Source organism: Apus apus, chromosome 4 (genome assembly GCF_020740795.1).
Source record: "Apus apus isolate bApuApu2 chromosome 4, bApuApu2.pri.cur, whole genome shotgun sequence".
Lineage (NCBI taxonomy): Eukaryota > Metazoa > Chordata > Aves > Apodiformes > Apodidae > Apus > Apus apus.
Genome location: NC_067285.1, coordinates 72,267,308 through 72,294,747, shown reverse-complemented (window position 1 = coordinate 72,294,747; position 27,440 = coordinate 72,267,308). Strand labels below are relative to the sequence as shown.

Sequence of the window (27,440 nt, the reverse complement as noted above, 5' to 3'; positions counted from 1 at the left end):
TTTTCTTTCTGACAAAAAAATGCAGTTTTAAAATCACTGCCATATATGTTTTATGATATTATACAAAAGGTGACAATATTAGCATTTAAGCTGTATAAATCTGAAGGAAGCAAATATGATATTAAACAGCTTTAAAAGAAAGAATTCAGTAAGGTTGAGATCTTACGAGTTTACTGTTACAAATGTAAAAGTAATGGCTAAATAGCAACCAGTTAACATAATGAAATACATTAGGCATCTTTTCTGAAATGGTTACTTTCCTTAAGACTTTAAGTACTAATTATAAAACAAATGCAATGCAAAATACACATGTCTAAAAGGGAATTTTCAGATTTTGTAAGACTTTTATGCTTGCTTTGTATTTATTAACTAATTTTTAGCATAAAGAAATTAAAGTACTGATATTCACAAAAATGAAATCCCACTGTTCTGCTTTTGAAGAGGCCTTTAGAGCATAAGGCTTCTTCACACCTGTGTAAGGACACAGGATTCTTCAGAATACCACCTGCCTGGAGGGGCGAAGTGTTTAGATGAAAGATTGGGAAGAGACAGGGGTTATGTCTGAAGCACGATACACACACTTGTTCTGTTTCCTCAGGGCCCTCAAAAGACTACAGAAGATTGAGTGCAAATTACAGCACTTTGGGCCCTGCTGGAATTTATATCAAACGCTATCACAATCCAACAATAAATGATGAAGAAAATGATTTAGTGACGCTCATACCATGCAAACCCCAAAACTTTTTTCTGGAACAGAATAACTCAGATTCAAGCCCACAGAATTTGCCTTATCTGTTACAAAAAACCAATGAATTAGATTCTCTAGCTTAAGTAAATAAGCATGATTGACTCTAATGTCAGCAAAATGGCCCTTCATGTTTAGACATAATTGAAAAAAAAATTACCTTGATAAAATCTAGTGAGTTTCCTGAACCTTCTGCCTTAAGGACACTATTAGCTATATAGTTTGATTACCTACGTTCAAGAAAAGATTCATTCAAACAAATTACCAAGCCAACCTGAGGAATGAAGATATTTAAAGCTAAGACTCACGAGACTAGCAGAATGAAAGTTGAGAGTTATAATTTTTAAGTACTTTAGATGTGAAAGAAAAAATATCCATTTACTGAATGACTGTATCAGCCTAAAATGCAGAAATATATTTTTCTGATTTCTGTATCCTACCTTTCTAAAGTTTGTAGAAAAAGGGATAAAGATCTACTGAAGGTGGTGAGTAACCTTTACTCCCATTGATGGGAATATCACAGGAGGCATTTAAACCCTGAAAAGACTCAACCAACAAAACAAATACCATCTCAACACATGCATTCATTTAGCAAGAATAAAGCCATTTAGCTTTGTCATATTTTGTAAAATGCATTTAAAACAAAATACTAGTTGCTTCCATAAACAGTAAAGTGAGTAATAAAGGTATTTGACATTTTAAAAATGCTTACCAGATTTGCAATGATATAATGGTATCCTTTAACATGTTTACCAATTGTGATAACCTGTAAAAAGAAGAAATACCCTCATAATGGAGAATGTTCAACTGATACACAGACTGAGACTTAAAAACTACAAAGTACAGTATGATGTAAATGCTAGTTGTAAGCTTTATGAGATGCAACAGTGAGTTTGTTTGGTGCTTTACTTTTTACTTTACTTAATGCACCATCGAACACACTCTTTGCTGGTGGAAATCAGTCATCTTGAAGTTCAGCTCCCAAGATCTCTAAACAGAGGAGCTGAATGCTAGTCACTATGCTGTGTATTAAAGGCACAACCTGGACAGGAGGAAATGGGCATCATGCAGTAGAAGAGCTGTGCCTCAGAGATTCCTGCTTAGATTCTGCTTGCTTTGTAGCAGAATTTTAACAGTCCTTGCACTAGAAAATGTTTAAAAGCCCACTGACATTAATGAAAGCATCCGCATTATAAGGAAGTCTTTTAAAGTTCTAATTGTTTATTGCCCTAAGGCTTCCTCACAATCTCTCTGAAAGCCAGCGGAGTGGTTTCTCAGCAGTCTCGACTGGCAGGCATGCAGCATAGATTCTTCTCCCAAATAAACCTAATTAGGATGCTGTCTGCATGGGGAAGTTAGTATTTTGAAGGAAAACACTTCTCCACAGAACAGATATGGGAGATAAGAGGACTCTAGAGGTTTCTTCCATCTTCTGAACAATGAGAAAAATTTAAGAGAGGATGATTAATTTATTTCCTCATTTAACATATAACTCAAATATTCAGAATAGGTATCCTGTAACATATCAGACTAGTAGTGAGCAACGTTCTACATACTTGCTTTAATGAAGTTACAGGAATACAACTGAAGGCAGTGTTTAACAGTTTTATATTACTAGAGTTTAAGACTGAGAGGGTTCACATTACATAGACCACAGAAGTTATTAAATTATGCCACTTTTGAGCTTAATGTAGACATGATATATGAACATGATTATTCTAAAACAGCTCCTTGGTTCCTACTACTTAAAACTCACTACTTATCAAAAGGTTTAAGATGTTTTTCTTATGCAGCTGCTGATTCCAAAGAAACGTCAGTTACACCAAATGGATTAGCTCTTCTGCCTAAAAAGTTTTTTTGTCATTAGTATCTTAAGAAAACGACCAGCAGCTGCAAGTTTCAGATCAACTGTTAGTAACTCTGCTCTGACTGCTACTGGGTACTATTTCATTAGTTCAGCTTTCTAAAACATGACCCTGTGCTACTCATCTATAGGAGCAGTAAGAATGCTGCCAGTTAAAACTCTGAGAAGACTGAGTGGCTGCAAAAGCCTTGATGAAGGAGTTGTGGACAGAAAAGGTATTCAACAGAGTCACTAGTTTAGACTAGCATCTCAAGCAGGAATAGACAAGAAGTGGCAGTAATTGCACAGCTGCCCAAAGGGTGTTATCAGGGGAAAATGAGATTCTGCAAAGAAAGCTGGCTGAGAAGAGGTAGGGGCTATAGAACGAAGAGCATGGTAACATGAACTGTCAAATCAGAGAAGAGGAATATAAACTAATCTTAGAAAAGCTGGGGAACCAAAATATTTTTTAACTTCAATTCATATAAATGACTGAAATCTGGAAGAGAAACTATGAGACAAAAAAAAAGAATCATGAAGCAATTTTGCAAACTTGTTGTGTGTCTACACAAAGATCCAAGGGTCATGGAGTGTAACTGGGCAAACCTGATGTTGCCACCACAGCTTAGAAAGTCAGTGAGATAAATCAAAGCACTACAACGTAAGTTTTGCTCAGGAATGGAAAAAAATTAGAAAGTAAAGAAAATGCTGTTCTGTATATTAAAAATGCAAGTAATACTTCAGCACTCAAGAGCAATCTGATCAGCAGAAAGCCTGTTGCATGTCTCTCAGTAAAAAATACATAGAAAAAGAAAATGGATAATGATACTGAAGGGTCTACTTCATGCACCATGACGAAAAGAAGGAAATTACTGATGGTTGTTTGGGGGCAGGAATTAAAAGAATTTTTAAAATAATAGATCTGAAGTACAAATTCTGCTTTTACAAAAGTAAATCCACACTCCAAGGATACTCACAGGACAAGAAACCCTTTGTTTAGTAGACACCTTCATTTTAAGAGATAGAAAAAGTAATAGAGAAATGGTTATTGTAGGTTTTATTTTACACTACTTGAAAAATTGAGAGATGCCTTTTTGAGTAAGGAAGCAAAGTTAACAGAAGCAGTGTGTAAGGATAATGGACTTAAAAACTGGAGAAACCTCAAGGCGAAACGCATATGAAACAGCTGACAGCAGTGTAAGAGACCATATTCTAGGACACAGCAGAAAACTATTTCGAGGACAACAACTAATTGGAATTAACTGACCTGTGTGATTGATACACAGTTATCTAGAATTATTCATAACATAGAAATCAAATCAGCAAAAACAAGTTTATCCATCTGTATCCTTAAGGAATATCACAAGTCTGTGGGGATAGGCTAAGAAAAAATAAGCCAGGACTCAAAACAGCGCAGAATCCATCAAAGTGCAATATCCCACAGTCGTAATAAAAATAAGACGACAAAGAAAGTAATAGGTCTATTACTAAATAAACAAATATAGCAAAAATGAGTGATAACTAGAGTGTAAATAGGGTTCTTGTCTTTAAAAAGTCGTAACAGGAGAAACTGATGAAAACTACAGTCATTTGAAACAGAGCACTGTGATGCTGTTGCAAAACAAAACAAAACAACAACAACAACAACAACAAATAATAATATATGTGCACGTAAAGAGAAGACATAATTTCCTGTTCTGTGTAAAGCTCAGGAGCCTTAGCTGTGGAAAACAGCATCCAATTTTTGTTAACACACTTTAAGAGGGAGACAAACTGCAGAGACCCAAGGACAGTATGAATGACATAGAGCTTAGAAACATGAACTACAAAGGGAGTCAGAAGAAAGAGACAAGCTATTGATACAGCCTTTCCAAGATGTAAAAGGTTCCTGGAAAAAGTATTAGAAGTATAAAATATTTTCTAGGTATAAAGAGAACTAAGCCCTAGATGTAGCTATTCATAATGCATCATATATAACAGTGTATCAACTACATATAATGTAGTATACTAAGGCTGTGAAATAATCTGAACAAGATTTATTTTTATTTTTAATAATCACTATATAAAACCATACTAGAACATCAGGAAAGAACTTTAAGAAGAGGGAGAGATTAAAGGATTAGTTTGTTCTCTTTCTGCCTGATATATATGTGGTCCTCAATACCAATCTGTCACTTCCAAATTATGCGTAATACTCACAACAATAGGATCAAGATAAATTAACTCATTACATTTACTTACAGAAAACAGCTAGCTGCTGTCACTGAGAAACAGAAAATAGCAAACCTGATCAACAATGTCGTTGACTTTATCGCGCTCACAGTCCAAAATCACTCTCCTTTCCTTTTTCACCTCTAGATCTTGAAAGAGTGAACGGTAAGTTTCATCTTTTCTGTCATTGTTAATATTTCCTACATTGATAGCAGTCACTTGCCATTTCTTCTCAGCAGCAGAATCCAGGACCGCTTGCAGTGTTGATAAGCCTAGTGAAGAACAGGAGAAAACAGAAGATATGAGTGATAAAGCTTCAGGAATAACAGGTTTCTAGAACATGATTTATGAGATTACTTATTTAAGATTTCCCTGTAACTTGTTTGACCTGTGACACATTGTTAGGACTCAAAAATGAAGATATATCTGGGCCCGATCAGTTCTTATTGCATGAATTTCTATTTATATCACCACAAGGAGTAAAAGCCTTATAAGGACAACCTTTTGGTTTTGCTTCAACCTCTTTCAGGATGGTATTTTGTCATTTTCACTGATCCATTGCTCTAATTCCACATGCTGGCAAAGAGGTTTTCTAGAAGAAAGGTGACTAAATTATGGCAAGATGATCAGCTGCTTATTATGAAATGCTATTGAACTGCCTTTGTACTCGGCACTTGAACAGTACTGTATTCAAACTCTGATCTCACTGAGGTTCTGCAGAGGTGCTAACAGAGTTTTTATTTCTGTTGTCTACAAACATATCCTTGATTATGAAAGCAGCTGTGCCAAGACATACTTTTCCATATAGCTAAGTAGGCTCAATGCTAACACTTACAAGCATTTGACAGAAGTTTGCTTCCATTTTATCCTTTTGTCATATTCCTGCCAGGAAGCTGTAATGTCTGTACAGCTGCAACTGCCTACAGTATTTGTAAAATCAGTGAGGATTTTAGCTCCCTGGCTTTCCCTTTCAAGGATTACATAACAGAGTACAGAAACATGAAAATTACTTCTGTAAATAAATTTCTGCTATATAACAAATACCACTTTAACAATTTCCAGGAGTACAGGAATTGGACTTGTTATGTTTTAAATTCCTTCCAGAGCAGTCTATATAATTCTAAGGAGCTATTTTTAAGATAGCAGGTACTATTACAGAAAAAAAGAAAATCATACTTTCCCACAAACCAGTTGACACTTCTGCATGTTCATTTCCCCTGAAACAGGAAACACCGGGAGTAATTTCTTCAAGACAGATTTCTGACTGGATATGTCAAATAAGCTTCAGGTTTAACCCTCATGAGAAAGAACGGCAGTTATGCCCATAAATGTAAAAATAAAGCACTAAGAATTAATTTGTCTCATAGTTGTAAATACATCATTAAGATTGGTCAGTGCTTAGCAATTCAGCTTTATCATAGAATCATCAAGGTTGGAAAGGACCTTAAAGATCATCATGTTCCAACCCCCCAGCCATAAGTACTGTACAAGACTGGTCATCAGCAAAGGTAGAAAATGGCAGGCTTCCAAATGCATAAATTAAATTATTAGCAAAATTCGTTCTGGTTTTCTATGTTATCTTTAGAGAAGACTGATTTGAAGTTTTGTATGTCAAGCAATTAATATTTATTTTAAAATAAAAAACTACAGTCCAAGGGTACATAAAAACTGTAACATGCTAAAGATCAATGTGGAGAACCCATGCGAAAAGGAAAAAATAATTAATGTAAGCAAACAAAAAGATATAGGGTTTATCTTAAAACATTAAAAAGTGCTAAAATAAGCCTGTACCTCAAATAAATGTTTTAAATTATAATTTAAATTACTTTAAAAAACAAACAAACAAACTGAAATTAGTATGATTTGAATCAACATTTCAGATCTCCTTTAGTAGATTTCAAGTCCTCTGTCTGCTTATATGATTCTTCTGAATTAAACAGAATCTCAGTTAGACATAAATTAATGAAGTCTATTAATGTTAATACTACCTGTTACAAAGTGTTTCTGTAATTTACTCTTTAATCTTCCATTTTTCTTAGATACTCCATTTTCCTGAGGTGCTCTCTGAAGAAATCTCAAATGGCTGCCTGGATTTCTTACTCTTTATAGGTGGTAGATTTGTCACCCCCATAGAGTTTAGTTTTTTCTGATAGCAATAAGAGATTGCAAAAGAATAAAACACAAACAAAAAAACCATTCACAGCAGTACTTCTCTGGACATGGAAGTATCTGGAGTGTGGTAATAGAAGTGGGATTCTGCAGAGAAAACTCCAACAGCTTCAGGTCCTTTAACTGCAGCAATACTTTTGTTTGGGAACCTCATGTGCTTGAATCTCTCTTGGTTATCATGAGACAAACTCTAAATTCAGTGAGGTCTGAAAAGGAGGACTGAACAGACACTGAGTAAATTAGCAATTCTGTTACAGATAGAATCCTCCATGTCACTGCTTTTTCCAGATCCCACTGTTTGGTACTGGCAACACAAAGGAGACAAGGAAGATAAAGGACATTAATCCACACTATAGAGTGATGGCCATACTAAGGCAGTAGCAGCCTGGACATGCATGTATGTAATGGCCTTACTTCTTATAGACAGGAATGAGATACAAAATTGCCCTGCACTTCAACCAGTCAGCTCCTAACCACATAGGAGCTGTTAAAGCAGCAAAAAATTATTCTTTCGGAAAATATAATTGAACTAATTCCTATTAGCTTTCACAGCTTCCATGCAGTGTAAGTCTCTCTGCCTTTTTTATCTCACTCCTGAAGGTGGAAAATTTTAAATTATATATGTAGTTCCTTAAATATATGTCACTGTCACTACATCAACACTTATGAAAACTTGTTTAGAGAAATTGAGGACACTGTGTATTCAATGCTTGATGTCAGTGTTGCTGACTACATAATGTAGTATGTATGACTCTGCAGGTTAACCTTGTGCAATCAGTAGGAGCACTGGGGAGCAATGATTTACTCAACATAAAGGTAGGAGTTTCATGCCTTGGAGCTTGTTATCGCTGGGGTGCCTTGCCACAATTAAAACAAAGAAATACATTTTTAAAAGGCACATCTAAAGGATGACTACAAATAACAATTTCATGCTGTTAGTCCTGTCCAGATGCAGCCAGTGTACCTCACAAAAGAACTAGGCATTTTTCAGTATCTCCTAAATATAAATTACACACAGGTCACATACCACACACTGCTAGGTGATTGACAGAATATTGGCTAAGCAAATAGTCTTACATTTGTCCTTTCTAAAAAGGCAGTGAATGTTTCTGAGCCTAATGTGAATTTGAAAAGGATCTGCCAAAGAAATTGGCACAGGGTTCATCATCCCACATTACTGTTGGAAACTACATGCCAGTATTAGTTATTCTAACTTTAGTGGTTACAATAGTTGAGGAGAACCCTTCAGCTTCCAAACAACATAAATGTATAAAATGGCATCAGAGGACATACAATCTATTGTCACCCTGTAATTCAACAAACCGTGGTATGGTATAACCATCCTTTAAATCTAGTGCACTTTACCATTTAATGTGCACTTACTATTCAACTCTGACCAATGAACATGCAGATGAGCCACAAAATAGCCTTTTTAAAGTGGACAGGAGAAGGTAGGAATAGAAAAGTTAGTGTAGGTGAGTAGAACCTGAAAATATAATTACAATAATGGAATTCCAGAAAGGGCATTAAAAAAAACCCTACTTCTGTATAATACTGCTTCTTCTCAGAAAGCTAATTAATATACAGCAATTTGCAAGTGATTTTTCCCAGTTCATAAACTGTTATTATTACTACAGCCATAAAAGGGTATAGGACTTGAGAGGGCTGTACTGCAGAGTAAATTGGTCACAAGCCATGGATTTGGGTTTATCAACAATAACAACAACAACAAATGAAATATTAGCTCAACAGAGGAGAGGAACTCAAGTAATCAAAAGCAGACTCCAAAGAAGCAAGGATTGGGTCCACGATTCCTGCTTGCTTAGTGCCCAACTATAAATTTTGCATGTGTGGAGTAAATCTGTGGTAGCAGACTGCCCTTCATACTCAAGATTTTTTTTCCTCCTTACACGAGTCTCACAAAAAAAAAAAAAAAGGAAAAACTTCTAATAATACATACTATAAAAATTCCATTCTCGTTTGACAATTTTGTTACTGTCCCAAAAGCTCATTTCTAAATTTAATTCTGCACTTGCTACAGGTAAATATTTCTTTCCCTCTTCACTTTTCTAATAACAATTCAGCATTTCAGTGAGATATATCTAACAAACAGCATACAGATAAAAACTACACATCTTACCTCTGTCACTGTCATACAAATATGCAAACTTGGTCCACTGATAGTATTCAATCAAGCTAAGAAGAGCTCCCTTGAGGTCAGGTCTCATCTGAATGACAAAGGGATGTGTTCCATCTGTTGGGAAGCTGGGAGTTATGAAGGAGACATGAAGAGTCCCACAGAACGATGTTATGGTATTTACAGACTTCTTGTCATAGAATCCAAAAATAGCAAAGACTCCTCTTGAAAACTGAGAGCAGACTAGGAGGGAGAAAAAAGCCAAGCAATTAGGCGGGAGAATTTTTTAAAAATAATTTATTGAAAATTCTATTATGTATATATTTAAGAGAAATAATTAAATTTTGTGATCACATAGTAACAGGAGAAAACAGCCATACTCTGCTATGGAGATTATTATTTGTATTTGGCATTAGCAATCAGTAATATAAAGCTTCTGCTAGAAACAACAACAGAAAAAATCAGAGATGTGGTTCACACTCCTAGATAATTAATTTAGAAATAAAATTCACCAAGTTATTCTTAAATTCAAGGTATACTGTAAAGAATAGTGATACAAACATCAATGTCAGCAGTAATTTATGTGTGGTTATGACAACACATAGCACTATGGAAATATGTAACTTTTTGTCATGTTAAAAATAAATTTGCTCTAAAGTCAGGACTCACTGAGTTTTTTGCAAAATACCTTAAATAAGTTCCCATTTGAAGGAAAATAAAACCAAAAGCAGAAGCAAATCTATCAACAGGAGAAAACTAAAAAGTTGATTCACATTAAAACCCTTCCATTTCCAGATGTCATTTTAATTCCTGCTTTGTAGGACTAAGCAAAAGCTGGTCCTTCTGGATGACACTTGCAATCAGTCATACTGCAGAAAGAATAATCTCATAGGCATAAGTAACATGCTCATTATTCACTTATTATCACAGGAGAGAATTCAAGCCAATTGATTATGCTACCTACCACTATAGTCTGTGTAAGAATGACTGGGTTATTCTCTTCTTTGACACTGCTACACTAGTGCATAAATTCTCAAATGAGCATACAGTAAGGAAATGTTCATCTTTGATTAATTCTCATTTATCACCTATGCATTATTTGCTTTGCTCATAGTCAAGTCCGTTGAACAGGAGCTATGCTGACTAGAGAAAACATCTGGTCAGCCTCGTTGCAGTCCCTGCTGTACCTGACCTGTTTATAGATATAAATCACACTGTAACTGAACCTAATTTTGCACTGCTATTTAATGCACTGATCCCTGAATATAATCCACATAAGGGTAAAATCAAATATACTTGTTTTTAAAATTTCTCAGATTTGAATTAATATTAATACAATCTCTTCTCTTTTAAAGTTACTGCATCTTTAATTACTTTCAAATAGCATCTCTTTATGCCTGTTATTATCCATTGCTATTCTCTTTTAATGCTTTGCCACCAGTGCAGGCCTCTCTCATCTTCTAATTTTTGCTGTACTCCAATTGAAAGCACTTGAACAGCATGGGTGAAATTCTAAGCCTGCCATTTTCAACAGTTAATACCTATTAATTTTAATTAGGTCAGAATTTCACCTCAGGTGAGAGAATGCAAGTGATTAAAAAACTTGATGAGCAATTTCCCTTTACGATAGGATGCTGCAGGTTTTCCAGGGCTTGAGTACAAGATGGTCAGACCTCTTCCATTCAAACTGCAAATTGTTCTGTAAAGTTCCAGTATTCATCTCAAGAGTACTAAGGGTACAACACTTCTCACTTTGAAAGAAGGCCTCTGAAAAAGGCTGTGAATTTTCTGAATACCTTTTCTGTTTAAGTTACTGGAAGTCCTTGTTCTACTCCAAATCACTGTGCTCTGATGAGACAAAACCAACTAACTACCTCCCCACACACTCGTGAACAGTGGTTTCCCATCTGCAGTGAAAGCTAAATACTTGCAGAACTTCATACAATAAAGGTGTTAATGTCTCATAATCCACCTTCACAAATGCACATAAAAATAAAGCACCGGTTTAGCTTTGGATCCCTAGGTGAGAATTCTGCAGAAGACTATTACTGGCACACTACTGTGATCTTCTGTATTAAACCATTGTAATGCTGCATGTGAGGTAACAGAGACAACAACAGTGTCATCCCAGGATCACTGAAAAACAAAAAGAAGTTTTATGTCAGTACTGCTGACTCCTAGAATGCTTTCACATCTCCTGTCACACTTACTGCACACTTTCTTCAATCACCAGTCAATGGTTTTAGGCATAGATGAAATATTGGTGCCTACAACAGCCAACAACTGGGGCCAGCTGCCAGCAACAGAAAATCACCACCACAGGTTGGTGGTGCCTTCTCAGAAGCAACACTGCCACCTCTAATAGAGAAAAACGCTCTTTGGAGCACTGTACTCCAGTCCATGACTCTGTTCTTTCCCCATTTGTCCCTCCCCTACGTGACACAGGAGACATCTGGACCTGTGAGGCCTCAGCTAAACGTCTTTGGGGTAACAAAGTTCAATCTGCCCATGCTGTTGGCAAGTTTTAAATAAGGCTTTGTCCTGTCTCCTGAACTCATGTAACTAGGTATCAACTTCCATTTAAAAAAACAATACACTCGGGGAAAAAAAGCCCAAACAACAAAAGAACACACCAAAAATAATCACAATTATTTGTGATGGCAATTTAAAAAAGCACAAATTACTTAACACTAAGCTTCACACATGATCTGTGGTCACATAGTGAGTCTGGCTGGTATGGCATTCACTTTTCACACAGCAGCCCTACATGGTGCTGTCTTTTGTATTCATGGCCAAAACAGCATCACTAACACACCAAGGTTTTAGCTATTGCTCAGCAGCACTTGCACAGCATTAAGGCTTTCTCCTTCTCTCTCTGCCATCCCAGTGAGTAGGCTGGGGTGGGCAAGAAGCTGGGACACTGCTAGGCCAGTTGACTCAAATGTGTCAAAAGGATAGGCCATGTCATGTAATGTCATGCTCAGCCACTAAACTAGGGTAGAGGAAGAAGAGGGAGGGGGGTTCTGACTTCCAAGCTGGCTGGTGGTTGGAGAATGGCTGGGCATCAGTCTGGTGGTAGGAAGGGGTGAGTGGTTGCCTTTGCATCATCCGGATGTTTTTTGTTGGTTTTGTTGTGGTTTTTCCTCTCCTCTTTCCCTCACTTACTAAACTGTCTTTACCTTGACCTGCAAATCTTCATACTTTTGCTCCTTCTATTCTCTCCTCTGTTCATTGGGGCAGAGGTGAGCAGGTGAGCAGCTGTGTGGGTGTTTTGCTGCTTGCTGGGATGAGCATATCACAGGGAAAAACGTATTATTTTACCTTCCACCCACAGGACAGACCTGTTAATACCACTGGCTTGCACCCAAAGCTGTGATGCAGCTCTGTACCCCTTCAGTGACACAAATATGCAACCAGTTTACTCTTCAGAAGAAAACCGCTGTTCTTTCAAACTAAACATCCTCCTTGACATGGCACTGATTCATACTGCCTCTCTTTACAAGTTACTTACTGCCTATTTACCAAATAGAGACAATCTCTCTTAAATAATCTTTACACCTAGTAAATCATAGAATCATAGAATCATTAAGGTTGGAAGGGACCTTGAAGATCATCAAGTTCCAACTCCCCTGCCATGAGCAAGGAACTCTACCACTAGACCAGGTTGCACAAAACCTCATCCAACCTGGTCATAGAAACCTTCAGGGATGGGGCATCAACCACCTCCCTGGGCAATTCCATTCCAGTTCCTCATCACCCTTACAGTGAAGAATTTCTTCCTAATATCTAACCTAACTCTCCCCTCTCTCAGTTTAAAACCTTTTCCCCTTTTCCTATCGCTATCTTCTGTGACGAAAAGTCTCTCCCCAGCTTTCCTGTAGGCCCCCTTCAAGTACTGGAAGGCTGCTATAAGGTCTCCCCAGAGCCTTCTCTTCTCCAGGCTGAACAGCCCCAACTCTTTTAGCCTGTCTTTATAGCAGAGATGCTCCAGCCCTTTGATCATCTTGGTGGCCCTTCTCTGGACCCTTTCTAACAGGTCTATATATTTCTTGTGTTGCGGGCACCAGAACTGTACACAGTATTCCAGGTGCAGTCTCACCAGAGCAGAGTAGAGGGGCAGAATCACCTCCCTGGCCCTGCTGGCCACACTTCTTTTGATGCAGCCCAGGATGCAGTTGGCTCTCTAGGCTCCAGCACACTGGCAGCTCATGTTGAGCTTCTCATTTACTACACCCCCAAGTCCTTTTCCTTGGGACTGCTCTGCAGCCATTCTCCTTCCAGCCTGTATTTGTGCCTGGGGTTGTGACGACCCAGGTGTGGGACCGTGCACTTGGCCTGGTTGAATTTCATGAGGTTGGTATCGACCCACCTCTCCAGCCTGTCAAGGTCCCTCTGGATGGCATCCCTTCCCCCTAGGGTGTCAACCACACCACACAGCTTGGTATCATCAGCAAACTTGCTGAGAATACACTCAATCCCAATGTCCATATCTCCAACAAAGATGTTAAACAGCACTGGTCCTTACATGTATGTGTCATCTTCTGGGGAAGATGGGTAAATCTGGATTTTTCAACTCTCTTGCACAAAGTGAGAGAAAAGTACAAAGCATGACCTCTGCTGAATTCTACAAACATATGTACTCAATCCTGACAAATACTAAGATAAAAGCAAAAATATTTCGTATTTTTAAAATTATTAGGAAACCTGCCACACAGCTATAAACCCTCATTTAGTTTAACCAGGGCACCCTGAATGTGACATCAAAACTCTTCCTAACACAAATCTCGAAATTAAGGACAAAACACGCATCAGCAAATACTAAGCTATGTGGGTCAGCCAAACATTCAGGACCAACTTTAATCCAGGTAAAAATAAATTTTCATCAGCACTGATCACAGCTGTACACTGAAAAACCTCAGTGCTGTGCTTTTGTGTATGAAATTCCTCTAAAGATAAGCGGGGGGGCTCCTACGCCATATAATAAAAACTTGCTAAAAATAAGCATTTAGACTTTGTCAAGAGATAAATGCTTGCAATTGTTCTGGGGCATTTAGTCTCTCAGGAGCAGGACGGAAAAGAAGGAATGTTACTTCTAAATATAGGTGATCTAGTGGATAATATAGAAAGTCCAATTGTTTTTGGCAGGATTCCCACCTTAGACTGAGTCTACAGTCATGTTGTTATTGCTTGGACACATTTGTTTTAGAATGGTGAACCACAAGCTGTTCACAGTTATTAGATTTTAAAAAATCTTGACAATTAGGACTCATAAGCCATTGAAACACTAAAGATCTATTTTATTACAGACATTAGAAGCAACTGCCAGGATTAATTTCTTTCAAGCTCTTCTATATGTATTGCTTTTCTTCGGGTTTATGTTGTCCTTTCTAGAAACAGCCAATGGCCTACTTAGCAAAAAGTGGATAAGAAATGTTAAGCTCATTTTGTGCTAACTTTTCTAGAGAGACTCAACTAGATTGTTAAATAACTGGGAACCCCAAGAAAAAGGATAAACAATTAAAGGTACCTGAGAAACAATAATTCCCAGAAAGCTTTAATATAGTTAAGAATTAAGTATTTTATATTTTACTTCTTGTTCTCCTACTAACATAGTCAGGCAAAAACTTAGTTAGCCCATGTTTTTTGGAACACTGAAAATGTGTCCTAGACTCTTCTTCCAAGAGCTAGGGCCCAGATTTGTTTAACAATAAAATTAAGCTTAGGCCTGCAATAAGAAGTAGGTGACTTGTCAGCATAGGGCCAAAATTACTTGCTTAATTCTTAACTCTTCCATTGTCAGCTATGCTTGTTTCTTCTTAGACCTCCTTTTTACCAAGATGGGCTCATACCTTTCTCTCTCATACTTTCCCCATTTCACTGTCCTGCTTTGTCAATTAACTGTATAGGCAGGTTAATCCAGTGTTTAGCCCTGTGGCAGTAACTGGTTCTCCTAAACAAAGAAATGCAGCAACAGGCGATTTTTGCATCTCATCATCTTGCTCCCTTCCTGGAAGTGTTCAAGGCCAGGCTGGATGGGGCTTTGAGCAACCTTATCTAGTGGGAGGCGTCCCTGCCCATGCAAGGGGGTTTGAACTAAATGATCTTAAATGTCCCTTCCAAGCCTAGCCATTCCATGATTCTATGATGATTCTATGACCATATAGAACATATTTCTGTGATGCATATCATCTTACACCTAAGACGCAAAAAGTGCCAGCTGAAGAATATATTTGAAAATTCAAAATATATATTACAACACACAACAAAGGGATGCCACTTTAGGAATGACAATTCATTTTTGTGACTGAAGATCTGAATCTTTAGAGGCATAAAATCACTTAGAAATAGTTGCGTTTCAGTACAAATGCTGAGAAACTACTCTGGATCAAGTCTTCCTAAGCCAAGTATTTATTTCCAAAGTAATGAACCTAATAATTGTTTACATTCAGGGACAATTAAATTGGAAAAAGAGAATTACCAAAATGCTCACTTGAATTACTGAAACAAATGTCTACTTGTACCTGCCTATATGTAAGTTTCCCAGAAGTGTTATTATGACTATTAGCATTCTTTTAACTTTTCACAGTATTTGTGCATTTTTATTTATATAAGAGTTTTGATACTTGGTTTCTGTCCAAAGATGAAAATGTAAAATTACTGAGAAAGTGCTTAAATGCTGTCTAGAATTAATGTGACTTTATATGTTACTTTATTACACTAAGTTAGTTTACCATAGTGCTAACAAACAGTTTTAATATTAACACAGGCAAATATATCCTCAGTGCCTATTACTTAATCACATCTAATAGAACATTAATTCTTAGAAGAGAAAGAGAACACAGCACAAGTGTAAAGAAAGAGTCAAGCACTGCCTCTGCAACAGAGGACTACAACACAAAGGAAACACTTATTGGTCTGAAAAGCTGATGGATGAGAAGGAAGCGGCCAGGAACAAGACAAGGAAATCAAGTGCCCAGTTGGTAGTTTCAGCTTCTGAAAGGCAACATTAAGAACAAGCAGACAGTAGAAAGGAACCTTAAACAACAGCTGGAACAAAAGTAGCAAAAAATAAGTGAGAACCACAGCTGCCAAAAAAAATTCATGTATGATTGAAACTGCACCAGAAAATAATTATGAACATTTTTTTTTAAATGGATAATTTCCAAAACCATTAAGAAAACTGCAGCATAGCAGAAAGCTTATTGTATACACTTTAATAGACTAAATAAATTTTTTGTACTAACATTATATATAAGCTGCATGGTCTGTTTCACCCATTCTGATTATACTATTACCTTCTAAATGTGAGGGGTAAACGTCTCTTCAGGAAGAGCAAATAAGGCATAGGGAATCACATAAGTCCATCCAAAGTGTCATTTACAATCATGAAGGAGTATGTTATTTCAGCCTAGTTTATTTCAACCTAGAGAAGAGAAGGCTCTGGGGAGACCTTATAGTGGCCTTCCAGTACTTTAAAGGGGCTACAGGAAAGCTGGGGAGGGGCTTTTCATCACAGAAGATAGTGATAGAACAAGGGGTAATGGTTTTTAACTGAGAGAGGGGAGATTTAGGTTAGATATTAGGAAGAAATTATTCACTATAAGGGTGGTGAGGAACTGGAATGGGTTGCCAGGGAGGTGGTTGACGCCCCATCCCTGAAGGTTTTTAAGGCCAGGTTGGACAAGGTTTTTTGTCTGATCTAGTGGTAGAGTTCCCTGCTCATGGCAGGGGAGTTGGAACTTGATGATCTTTAAGGCCCCTTCCAACCTTAATGATTCTATGATTCTATGTATTTAAACAGCACAACTTCAGATGAAGTTACTTTTTGTAGAGCCACGGTAGCCTAACTAAAATTAGGAAAAAACAGTTCCCCAAGACTCAATATAGAGCACAATAATAAAAAGATAAAGACAGTGGACCAAAGCTTCATGTTATAATTCAATAAAATATGGACAGAGAAACCAAATAAAGGCTGGCATTTTAAAATCTTAGGATATAGTTTACCAAAGCTGAGAGGCAAATCAATGCCAATTGAAAAATCAACGGCAATCAGAACTAAAAATATGCCACTACTTATGGATAACAAAACCCTGAATCACACAGAAAAGGACCTTCCTTTTTGTCCCTTTTTGCGATTTTTATTTCCAGCATCAACAAATGTGGATTTTTATCTTCTTTTGAACATTGAAGAAAATCTGCATGCCTGGAATTATAGCCATTCAATACTGACCTAAACTCTGTATTTTCTTCTTCGCAGATTGTGCATGTATAAAATGGTAAGAAAACAGACCTCAGTGGGAAAGATAAGCATTGAGTACTGAGCTCACATACAAAACTGTGGCACTCACACACAAACTAGTGGCATGCCTCAGGGGTTGGTATTGAGACTAGTGCTGTTTAACATTTCTTTTGGCAACATGGATGGTAGGATCACATGCACCCTCAGCAAATCTGTCAGCAACACCAATCTGTTTGGTGTGGTCAACACACTGGAGGGAAGAGAGGCCATCCACAGGGACCTCGACAGGCTTGAGAGGTGAGCCTATGGCAACATCATGAAGTTCAGTAAGGCCAAGTGCAAGATCCTGCACTGGGGTTGGAGCAATCCTAAGTACTATTGCAGGTTGGGTGAAGAATGGACTGAGAACAGCCCTGAGGAAAAGGACTTGGGGGTATTGGCTGATGGCAAACTCAACATGAGCAAGCAATATGTCCTTGCAGCCCAGAAAACCAGCCTGGGCTGTATCAAAAAGAAGTGTGGCCAGCAGAGCCTCAAGAGAGGTAGTTCTCTTCCTTTACACTGGTCTTGTGAGGCCCCACCTGCAGTACTGTGTCGAGATGTGGAGTCCCCAATACAAGAAGGACATGGACATGCTGGAGCGACACCAGAGGAGGGCAACAAAGATAACCAGAGAGCTGAAGCACCTCTCCTATGAAGATGGGCTGAGAGAGTTGGGGTTGTTCAGCTTGGAGAAGGCTCAAAGGGAGCCCTTAGAGCAGCCTTCCAGTACCTGAAGGGGGCCTACAGGAAATATGGGGGAGGACTTTTTACAAGGGCATGTAGCTATAGAACAAGGGGTAACAGTTTCAAACTGAAAAAGGGTAGATTTAGATTAGATGTTATGAAGAAATTATTGTGTGTGAGGGTGGTAAGACACTGGAACAGGTTGCCCAGTGTTCAAGGCCAGGTTGGATGGAGCTTTGAGCAACATAGTCTAGTGGAAGGTGTCCCTACCCATAGCAGGAGTGTTGGAACTAGATTATAGAAGCATAGAATTTTTAAGGTCCCTTCCAACCCAAAACATTCTATGATTCTTTGAAAAATAAAGAATGAAAATATTTCCATGATGCATTCCTCACCTCTACATTCAGCATTAAAGAACAAAACACAATGCAGAGCAATAGCCAGGCAGTTAGCAAAAAGCCAATCTGTACCAGAAAGGAGACCTCAGTTTTGCACAGAGACAACCAGGGAAATTCTCACCACCTCAGAGAGGGAAGAAAGCGAAATTTAAATCCTGAGGCTGGAATGTTTGTAGAGTACAGTGATGATGGAGAGATAAAGGACACTTTTCTGCCTTTTCTGGTAGAAATGTGGTCTTCAGTTATTGCTACAACCTGAATTGTTTGTTTAGAGATTGTAAAACCTAATGGAACTTTCCACACCATATCATTAGCAAAAGTGGCTTTGATCATTATGCAAAATTAGTCAAAACCTGGTTGCTGGAGTATGAAACAAGCTCAAAGACCAGAGGAGAGGCAGAATAATCTATTTCAACCAGTCAATCATACTTCACAGTGAGGAAAGAAACTTAGTGCCAATATGGAATATTTTAAGAGAGTACAAAAAGCCTTCAGTAAGTTAATGGCCATCTGTCAGGCAAGTACATGACGATATGGCACAGCTTCTCTACATGCTAATTCTGTAATAATGAGGGTAGTAAATAAGCATCAAGTTCAGATTTAAACAACAGGTCAGAAAATTAGTCTGTTTCAATGACGGTTGCATTCAATTACATATTGCTTGGCTGTGTAATGTTAGAGCTTGAGAATCTTTTTCATTGCTAGGACAATTACCATGAGGCAAAAGAAATCACTGCAGACACCACCGAAAGAACCATGTTAAATAATTATGCTTTTATGAATAAAATTAGATTTCTATAATAAAATAAAAATGCAATGCATATCTTCTCATCAAGAAAACTAGCTCATGTTCCATACAATTCTTACACAGCTCTTTCCAGAAATGTTAGGATCATAATGTATTTTATGTCAACATCCATTACTGCCAGCTGAAGGAGACACAATGCTTCTTGAACTCTAAATCTGGTGACCTGGTACCTCTGTTAAATAATAGAAACAAAATTTTATCTTGTCTCCAAAATCAGAATATTCTTCAGGAAGCTCCTCTCCCCTGTCTGCCTTTTTTCCCTCCTCCCACCACCCCAAATAAAACTCATGCTATTTTCACTAGAGTACCTAACATTTAATTCATTTATTTCCTACAAATGTAAGAACTCATCTTGCGTATCTGCCTGTCCAGCGTTCTGACTGTGTGTCACGGTTTAACACAGTGCCAGCAATCAAACTAATGACAATAAGCTCTAGTCCCTTCCCCTCCCATCCAGATAGGGAAAGGAGAGAGAGAACAATGAGAGAGACTCTCTGGATTAAAAACTAAACTTGATAACTTTAATTAAATACTAGTGCTAAAAGAAAATATGTACAAATATGTATAGATATATGCAGGAGTTCACAAAACCCCAATCCCACCTTCGCCCCCAGCAACTCTCATGGCACTCCCCTGAGCCACAGGGCAGTCCTGAAAAATTTCTGGACCGCTTCCAGAGCTAGCAGCAATGCAAAGAGGAGCTGAGGGTAGAGACAGAAGGGTCAGGAACACATGGGCTTAGGGATCCATGGAGATGGATAGATGGAGTCCTTCTTGTATGCCAGCCATGGATGAAAGAGAACTTGACTTCTGTGATCCCTTAATTTATGCCGAATATGACATGTATGGGATGGAATACTCCATTTGGACAATTTTGGTCTCCTGTCTAGTCTGCTCCTCCATATGGGAGGGTTGTAGATGTGACCCTTCTTAGTGTCTGAAACAGGAGATATGACAAGCCCAGCAAAGTGGCCTTGGTCTCCAGCAGTAACTATAAACATCAAGCGTTAACATTCCACCAGCTGGAAAACCTGCTCTTACTTTCGGCAAGAGTGCTGCTTAGAAGAGCATCCACTGAAGAAAAAAAAAAGTTTAAAAAAATCAGTAGAAAGAAAATTGGCTTTATCCTGAGTCCAACCAGAACACTGTGTTTGTACCTTTCCCAACAATAACAACCTTGCAGTAACACAAAACTCCTAGTGTCTGACACAGTATTATCTCCTAGATGTAGAAGCAGGTAATCAGTTCTAAGAAGAGACTACTTGCTTTTCAGAGCCATGTTGCAAGTCATGGAGAAATCAACTCTTTCAGGGTGAGGCTCTTAATTTGAGCAAGCAGCATAATTCTGCTGAATGTAACAGATCCAAAATAATTTATCCCTAATTAAAAAAAAAAAAAAAAAAAAAAAAAAAGGTAGCTCACCAGTTAACATGATCATGTTCAAAAACTTTTCAAACCAAAAATGTTGATACAATGGAACCCTCATTATCTCCTCGTCCCCTTCATCAGCATTGCTGGAAGCATCCTTTTCTACATTTAATTAAACTAATCATCTTTCAGTTGCCAAGAAAACGTCATTGTGTAAAATGGAGCATTTGAAAACTTGTTAAAGGACTTGGAAAGGGATAAAATTAACTTGGTTGGTGCAAATACTTTTTGTTAAAATGGCGGCAGGTTTGGATTGAATTTGTGAAACTCCATTTTTCTTTCCTTGAGCAAGAAGGGCCAACAATCACTCCTGAACAGATTGCCTAACATTGCCTGAGAATACCTTACACTATCTAAAAGGAAACATGATTTCAGGCCCAAGTTTCACTGTTAGAAGGATATGGATAGCTACAAGACTCAGAGGCTGACTCATAAAAGCACTAAAAAAAAAATAAATTCACAAATTTTAAGGAAACTGCAGTAAGGAATAAAGAGGATTTCCTGAGGCAGCGAATGTACAGTGGAAAATATGTAAGTGATCTGTTACTCTCAGAAGACTTTATACTACATTTTTAAAGGAACAAACTGTTATTCTCCAACTGGTCATTTCTGACCTGCCATACAAATTATTCTGAGAAAGTCAAGACATTTATTGCTTACATATCTCTCTCTGAAATGATGCAACTGGGAGTCTACTTCATTCACCCAATGCAGTGCAGCCTACAGCTTAGCACTTCAGCACAACTAGCACTGTACCACACAGCTTTACTGCAATGACATGCCATACCTATCTCAAGGTCTCAGTCAATCTAGATGCCTGAACCTGATTTTAAAACTAAAACATTTAAGTAAAAGTTCTGGCATAAACATACCTCTGTAGAGAATAGTATCTCTCACAATCTAATGATTAAAATGTAAAAATAAGCAAGACAAGAGACTTCAGTTTCCAACATTGTCTTGGGTCTAACATCGCCTGCCCCTCATAGGAAAAATGACTGGCCTCTTCCATCTGCAAGAACTTCTACCCAGCATTGTTCCAACCTAAAACCACTGACCAACAAAGGGTGGCTTATACTTATTTGTGATTTTTCAGTGGCTTTTTAGGCTGCACTTCCAGACATAGTCTAATTTCCTGTAATGTCTTATGGATTTATGACATTCATTGAGATAATCAGCTGTTAGCCTAACTGCTGGACTTCATTTGTATTTACAAATGGTCTAATACTCACTTCACCCATCATCCTATCTGCTTGCCTTGTTTTTTCAATGACTGTAGAAATAACAGAAACATTATTTATTTATGAAGTATCCAAATACCATTCAGTAAACATTATTAGTAATACAAATCAGAAACACAGCAAAATCCTCTTAATTATGACACCCTAGTGAACAGATTTTGGTCCTAATTATGACTTTTTTAATTAAGAGAAGCTATTCAAAAGTAAAACAGAATGGAGAGCTTTAGAATGATAAACTAAAATGAGAATTCATTGCAAGCACAGGAAGAAAATTTAGATTCCTTGCCTCTCTTTTGCTAGCTCCTTTGATCTTTAAAAACTTGATACACTTCAAAATGTATTAAAAGTTTCTAACTTTTTAGCTCCTATTTAGGAAAATTCAGTTTAGCTCTGGTGGAATAAATTCTTGTTAAACAAAACTTAAAAGATGTGATAAAGTATATCATTGCCAGTTACTTTAACAAAGCAATGATTCACTCTTCAAAGTGGAAGATATTACAATATATGCTTGACCATGACTGAAACTACCGTTTCAGATTTTTTCCTCCTGTGTTGAGATCTCACAGGACTGAGGCTAATTAGCTCAGGTGAAGTTTTACACTGTTTAAGTTTTGCCTACATTACATGAGCTAATTTTGAGCACCTATTTTGTACCAAACAAAAAATAAAGAGGAAACATGTCCAACACCTAAAACAGTGTGAAAACATGCTCCCATTCAGCCTTGTGCTAGTGTCTGAGGGTCACAGACATACTATGTATGCTCTCTCACTATATCAAAGTTTTGCAGAGGCTTACAGGATTACTAGACTGGGCTTCATAAAATTATGACATCTACACACTGCAACCCCTGTTTGTGTTGAGAGCCCAAGGAAAGACATTGTATGACTTTATAGCTCCAAACCGCACCTCTTCCTTTAGCTGAACAAAGTAGATCTCAATGTCAGGAAACCGCTGTGCATATCAGATCAGTAACTAATTTTTGGAAAATGAGCTTTATCACCATAAGGATTTGGTTTTATGCTTTAAAATCTTATCATAATTTAACTGAGATAAACAATCATTAAAATATTTACCAACATTATTCAGTAAATACTACTAAGTAAATTTAATTTAGTAAAGTAAATAAAGCTTTGCAATTTTCCTTGCAAAGTCACCTGAATTTGACTCCGTTTACTAAGAGCTTCTAGGCAAACAATGGTCTTTCCAGGCAAATTTGCATCACGACAACGAAAATCCACTTCTCCTTTGTATCAAATACCAGACACAAGTATTTAGCGTAGCATCCTTCCAGAAAATTGCAGGTTGCTTCCAGAAAGCAGCACCAACTTAAAGCAGCCAATGATAAACCCACTAGAAATAGATAACTACCATTAGGCAAAAAAAAAATCAACAAACAAAACACCTGCACTGCAAATCAAAAGGCCAGACTAAGGATTTAGTTTGAATGTCCCAGCCACTTGGAAGACCATTTCATTGCAAATACTGTTCTCTGGAAATTCATACTGTGCCTTTAACTATGTGTATGTTAGCAAGCAATGCACTGTCCGAGGAGCACATACATAGAATGGAAAGTTGATATTGAAGATTGCTTACCTCTTACACATTTTACTTTGGGGTAACTTTAGGTCATTCCCATGGACTAAGTGCCCACTAGCAGCCTGAGTGCATCGGTGGAACTCCAGAAACACACCCTCCAGTTGAGCTTAATCCAAAATAATGTGTTCCTTGCGCTTCTAAACCACTCCATAAATGAGAAGCAAGTAGTAGAGTCAGAGCTGATTACAAAATTTCCTTCAAAAAAACATTCTTAATCCACACTGAATCAACTTAGCTGCAAGCACCCATGTATTTTCAGCAGGTATGAAAAACATACCTCCATTTGGACTCCAGTAAAATTTGCTGTGATGGCATGCCATTGGAACTGGTTATGCTGGGCTGTACACATTTAGTGTCAACCGAGTATTTTGGGTTCTTTCATTGATAATGTTCTAAAAAGGAGTCAACTCCAAGAACAGAAATATCAAGCTTCAAGTCTTCTTTAACTGCCTGAACAGTTATTTTTTACACTGATACATGAACAGCTTACACCAGCTCTCTCCTCCCCCCAAAAAACAACCCAAAAGATATTTACCCATGTTGCCACCTTGCGCAGTCGTACCATTAGGGTTTTGTTTAAAGTCCTAGTTGACTGAAATAATCCTAAATGCATCAAAGAAACGTATCAAAGAAATGCAGTCCTAAATGCATCTTCCCAAAGAAATACTACCTCTCTTCACTGTTTTGAAAACTCATGACTTTCAAAAACGTGTCATGATTTGGGTGGGTTCTGTTTCATGAAGTGAACACCAGGCACTAGCAAAGCACAGTAAATAATGCTGCAGATCTTGCAGCCTGACTTGTTTTACATACAAGCAGCTATTTAAAATTTCTAGCACAAGTCAGGTGGAGAGGTTGCTGTGCATTGCAGACAGAGTAGTCCAGTCTTGACTAATTAGACTTCAGAGCTATAAAACACAATGGAGCTGCTACAGGTTAGGAAACTACTGTGCCTCAGCTCTACTAACATCTTCTGTTACTTTTGGAAAATCAAAACAGTTTTATTTGTAGACTGAAAGTATTTCTTTCCTCCTCATACAAATAGCAGAATGATAAAGTTTTGAATGACAGAGGCACTATTCTTTCACTGATGAAGAACCTAAATGTCACAGCTAAGAAACAACAGCTTGATCAACTGCTGAAGTTCAAATTAAACAGCTAAGACCTTTTGCTCTATCCTAATACTGAAGGGAAGAATGTATTTTCCAGTGTTTCCCCTACTTGAAATTCAGTGGCTATTTCAAATTTTGGATAATATAGTTGGGGAGTTTGCATGCTTGTTTATTTTGGTATTTTTCCATAGTTAGATCAGGAAAAAAGACTTGGATTATTCAAAATTACTATTAAAAATATTATTTATCTCTATAAGCCACTCTTACTGTATTTAACTGAAATGCCACTTATATTATGATAATTTTGTTCGGGGTAATCTAGCATTGTTTGCCTGGAGTAATCAGCTTTTTCACATACAGCATTCTGGCACATACAGCACCAGGCTTTTAAAATAGCTTCTATAAATGCACCTGATCAGCATGTAATGCAGTAAAATACAGCATTTTGTAGCATATGGCATGCAAAGCAGTGAAGTGAAGGGTATGCCTAGATCTCAGCTGTGGCATGCCACCTAGTTTACTCCATAATACTTATTTAACCATAGGGCTCATCCTAGGTGGTGAGCCACCAGTAAAGCACAGGTGTGTATTCTTTCACTTGAATTCATGATCTGTGCAACAAAGCTGAAATCAGCTCTTTCAATCATGTATTCAATGCTAGTCCTGTTGTCTGAATTTACTTTAGGTTTACTACAGTAAACAAATAAATTCTGCATAACACCTTCATACGACAAAATACTTAATTATTTGAGTACTGTTTGATCACATTTCCCTTTGGAGAACAAGGCCTGATCTAAAGCTCATTGACAGTGATATAAGCCATAGAACAAGGATGATGCATTTAAAGTCGAAATTACAGTGTCTGACCACCAGCAAATGGGTTCTCCAACTTCCTCTGAAACAGAGTCGTAACTATGGAATCAAAATCTCATTTATTCTGGCTCATTTTCAGTGAGGCAAACCTGAAAATTTAATTTAACCAGGTTTCCCAAGTCTTGGCTCTTATTTCAGAACTGTTCTCCCTGTGAACTAGATCCTCTCCATTAACACATTCTTTACCTCTTGCTTTCCACCTAGCTAGATACGATCTGTTTCGATAAATCCTCTGAGCTCAATAGGCTTTGTCCTTAAAAAGGACAGAAAGACTTCTGTATTTCAAATGCTGCTAATTTGTTACAGTATCACAGGTACCTTCTAATGCTTCATAAATCAGAGAAGGCTCAAAAACACATGACTTTTTTGCTGCTCTCTATATTAAGGCATGCTAAAAATGTTGTAGATCATCTAGCTGAGTCTATTACATAAACCAGTATTGGGATTTTTTTTGTTCTCCCCAGCACTTTCACATTTTCATCAAACATCCTTTTTAGGAGGTACTGTGAAATGCCTTGCTCTGCAAAGTAGAAGCACCTTAGTTCATCCTCTATGAAACATGGTAAACAGTTAAAGCCAACTTCAGATTTCTGAACAAAGCTGGTGTTTCAGTACCTAAAAATAAATTGAAAATATCTGCAAGAACCACAATTTTAGCATGCAAACATATGAAATACAATAACAGCTTAATCTTATTCTCACTGGAGTCATTGAAAGTTTTGCTATTTGCTATTTACTGAAATAGGGAGCAGATCAAATACGAGAAGCTTAATAATCCATGCTCACTCACCATTGTGCAAATAGCACTAGATTAATTCAAGGCACCATTGTAACATACAGAACAGCCCTGTGCAGAAAAAAAGTGAAAACTCACTCTTCAGAAGGATGGAAAAATTTTCTACCACAGAAACCTTGGGAACTCATGCCTCAGTGTGCCAGTGCTGGTGAAAGAGCTACAGGATGGGGCCCTGTGCTCAACACATCCTCAGCCATCAGGGCTCGAGTCCCCACATAACTCACCACCTTGCAGACACCCAAGTAAATCCCACTGAAAATGTGGTTCTCCAGTCAGCTCACTGAAACCAATGATTCTATACAGTTGTGAGTTTAGAGCATCAGGCAGTGCCATTCCATGCATAGATATATTTGCTTTTAATGAATCTGGAACTACTGGAAAGTAGCATTTTTATAGCCTTTAGCTTTACGAAGGTATTTTCTGTAACTGCGAGAATAAATTTGTTTAGATAATGATAAATAACAGAGGAGATAATGTACATTTTGCTGCTAACCTTTGTCATATAAATGCTAGTCAAATACCTCATCAACACTTACGGTGGAGACAAACTGCCAGAACAGTAGAGAAATTTCAAACCTTTGTAAGAGACTTTAACCATATGTCTTGATCAATTTATATGCAGATCCCCCTCCATGAGAACTTTTTTGCAACTGTTAGCCCATATTGTTCAACTGAATTCAGTACAACAGGAGTGAATATAGGAACTGTTCCCTTTTAATGTGAATGAAGATAAAAGTGCAAATAAAAAAAAAAAAAAAGTAAAGGCAAAGCCAAGAAAGAACAACTACAAAAGCAGCACTGGAAAGCTGTAATTTATCCAGTTAAAGAACTTAATTGCACAATTCTCACTGTTTTTTCATGCCAGAGAGCTTAATCATTAAAGTTGTCCCTTTTCTTTTTCTGTACAGTGTTCTACCTGCGTGGTTTCAGTGAAAAAATAAATAGTAAAATCATACATATACTGTGAATAAAATTAAGACCCAAAAGAGAAAGCATTTCAGGAAAGCCTATCTAACTCTGATCAGATCCCTTGCAGCAAGATCCCATAAGGTACTAAATGCTGGCAGGTCAGTCAGAGAAGAAAACCAATCTTTTTAATGGTCTTTTGGGAAGACAGGGT

General features: G+C 37.6%; 1 protein-coding gene across 3 annotated transcripts in view; it reads right to left on the bottom strand.

Moving 5' to 3' along the window:
• The window catches only part of GRIA2 (glutamate ionotropic receptor AMPA type subunit 2), an 88,718-nt gene that overhangs the window by 36,764 nt on the left and 24,514 nt on the right, over positions 1-27,440 (bottom strand). For all 3 annotated transcript variants that reach the window (XM_051617556.1, XM_051617555.1, XM_051617557.1), the window contains exons 3-5: positions 9,109-9,348; positions 4,875-5,071; positions 1,458-1,511 (exon numbers count right to left, since the gene is read on the bottom strand). In XM_051617556.1, coding sequence (XP_051473516.1) covers positions 1,458-1,511; positions 4,875-5,071; positions 9,109-9,348 — 491 coding nt within the window. The remainder of the gene's footprint in view (positions 1-1,457; positions 1,512-4,874; positions 5,072-9,108; positions 9,349-27,440) is intronic.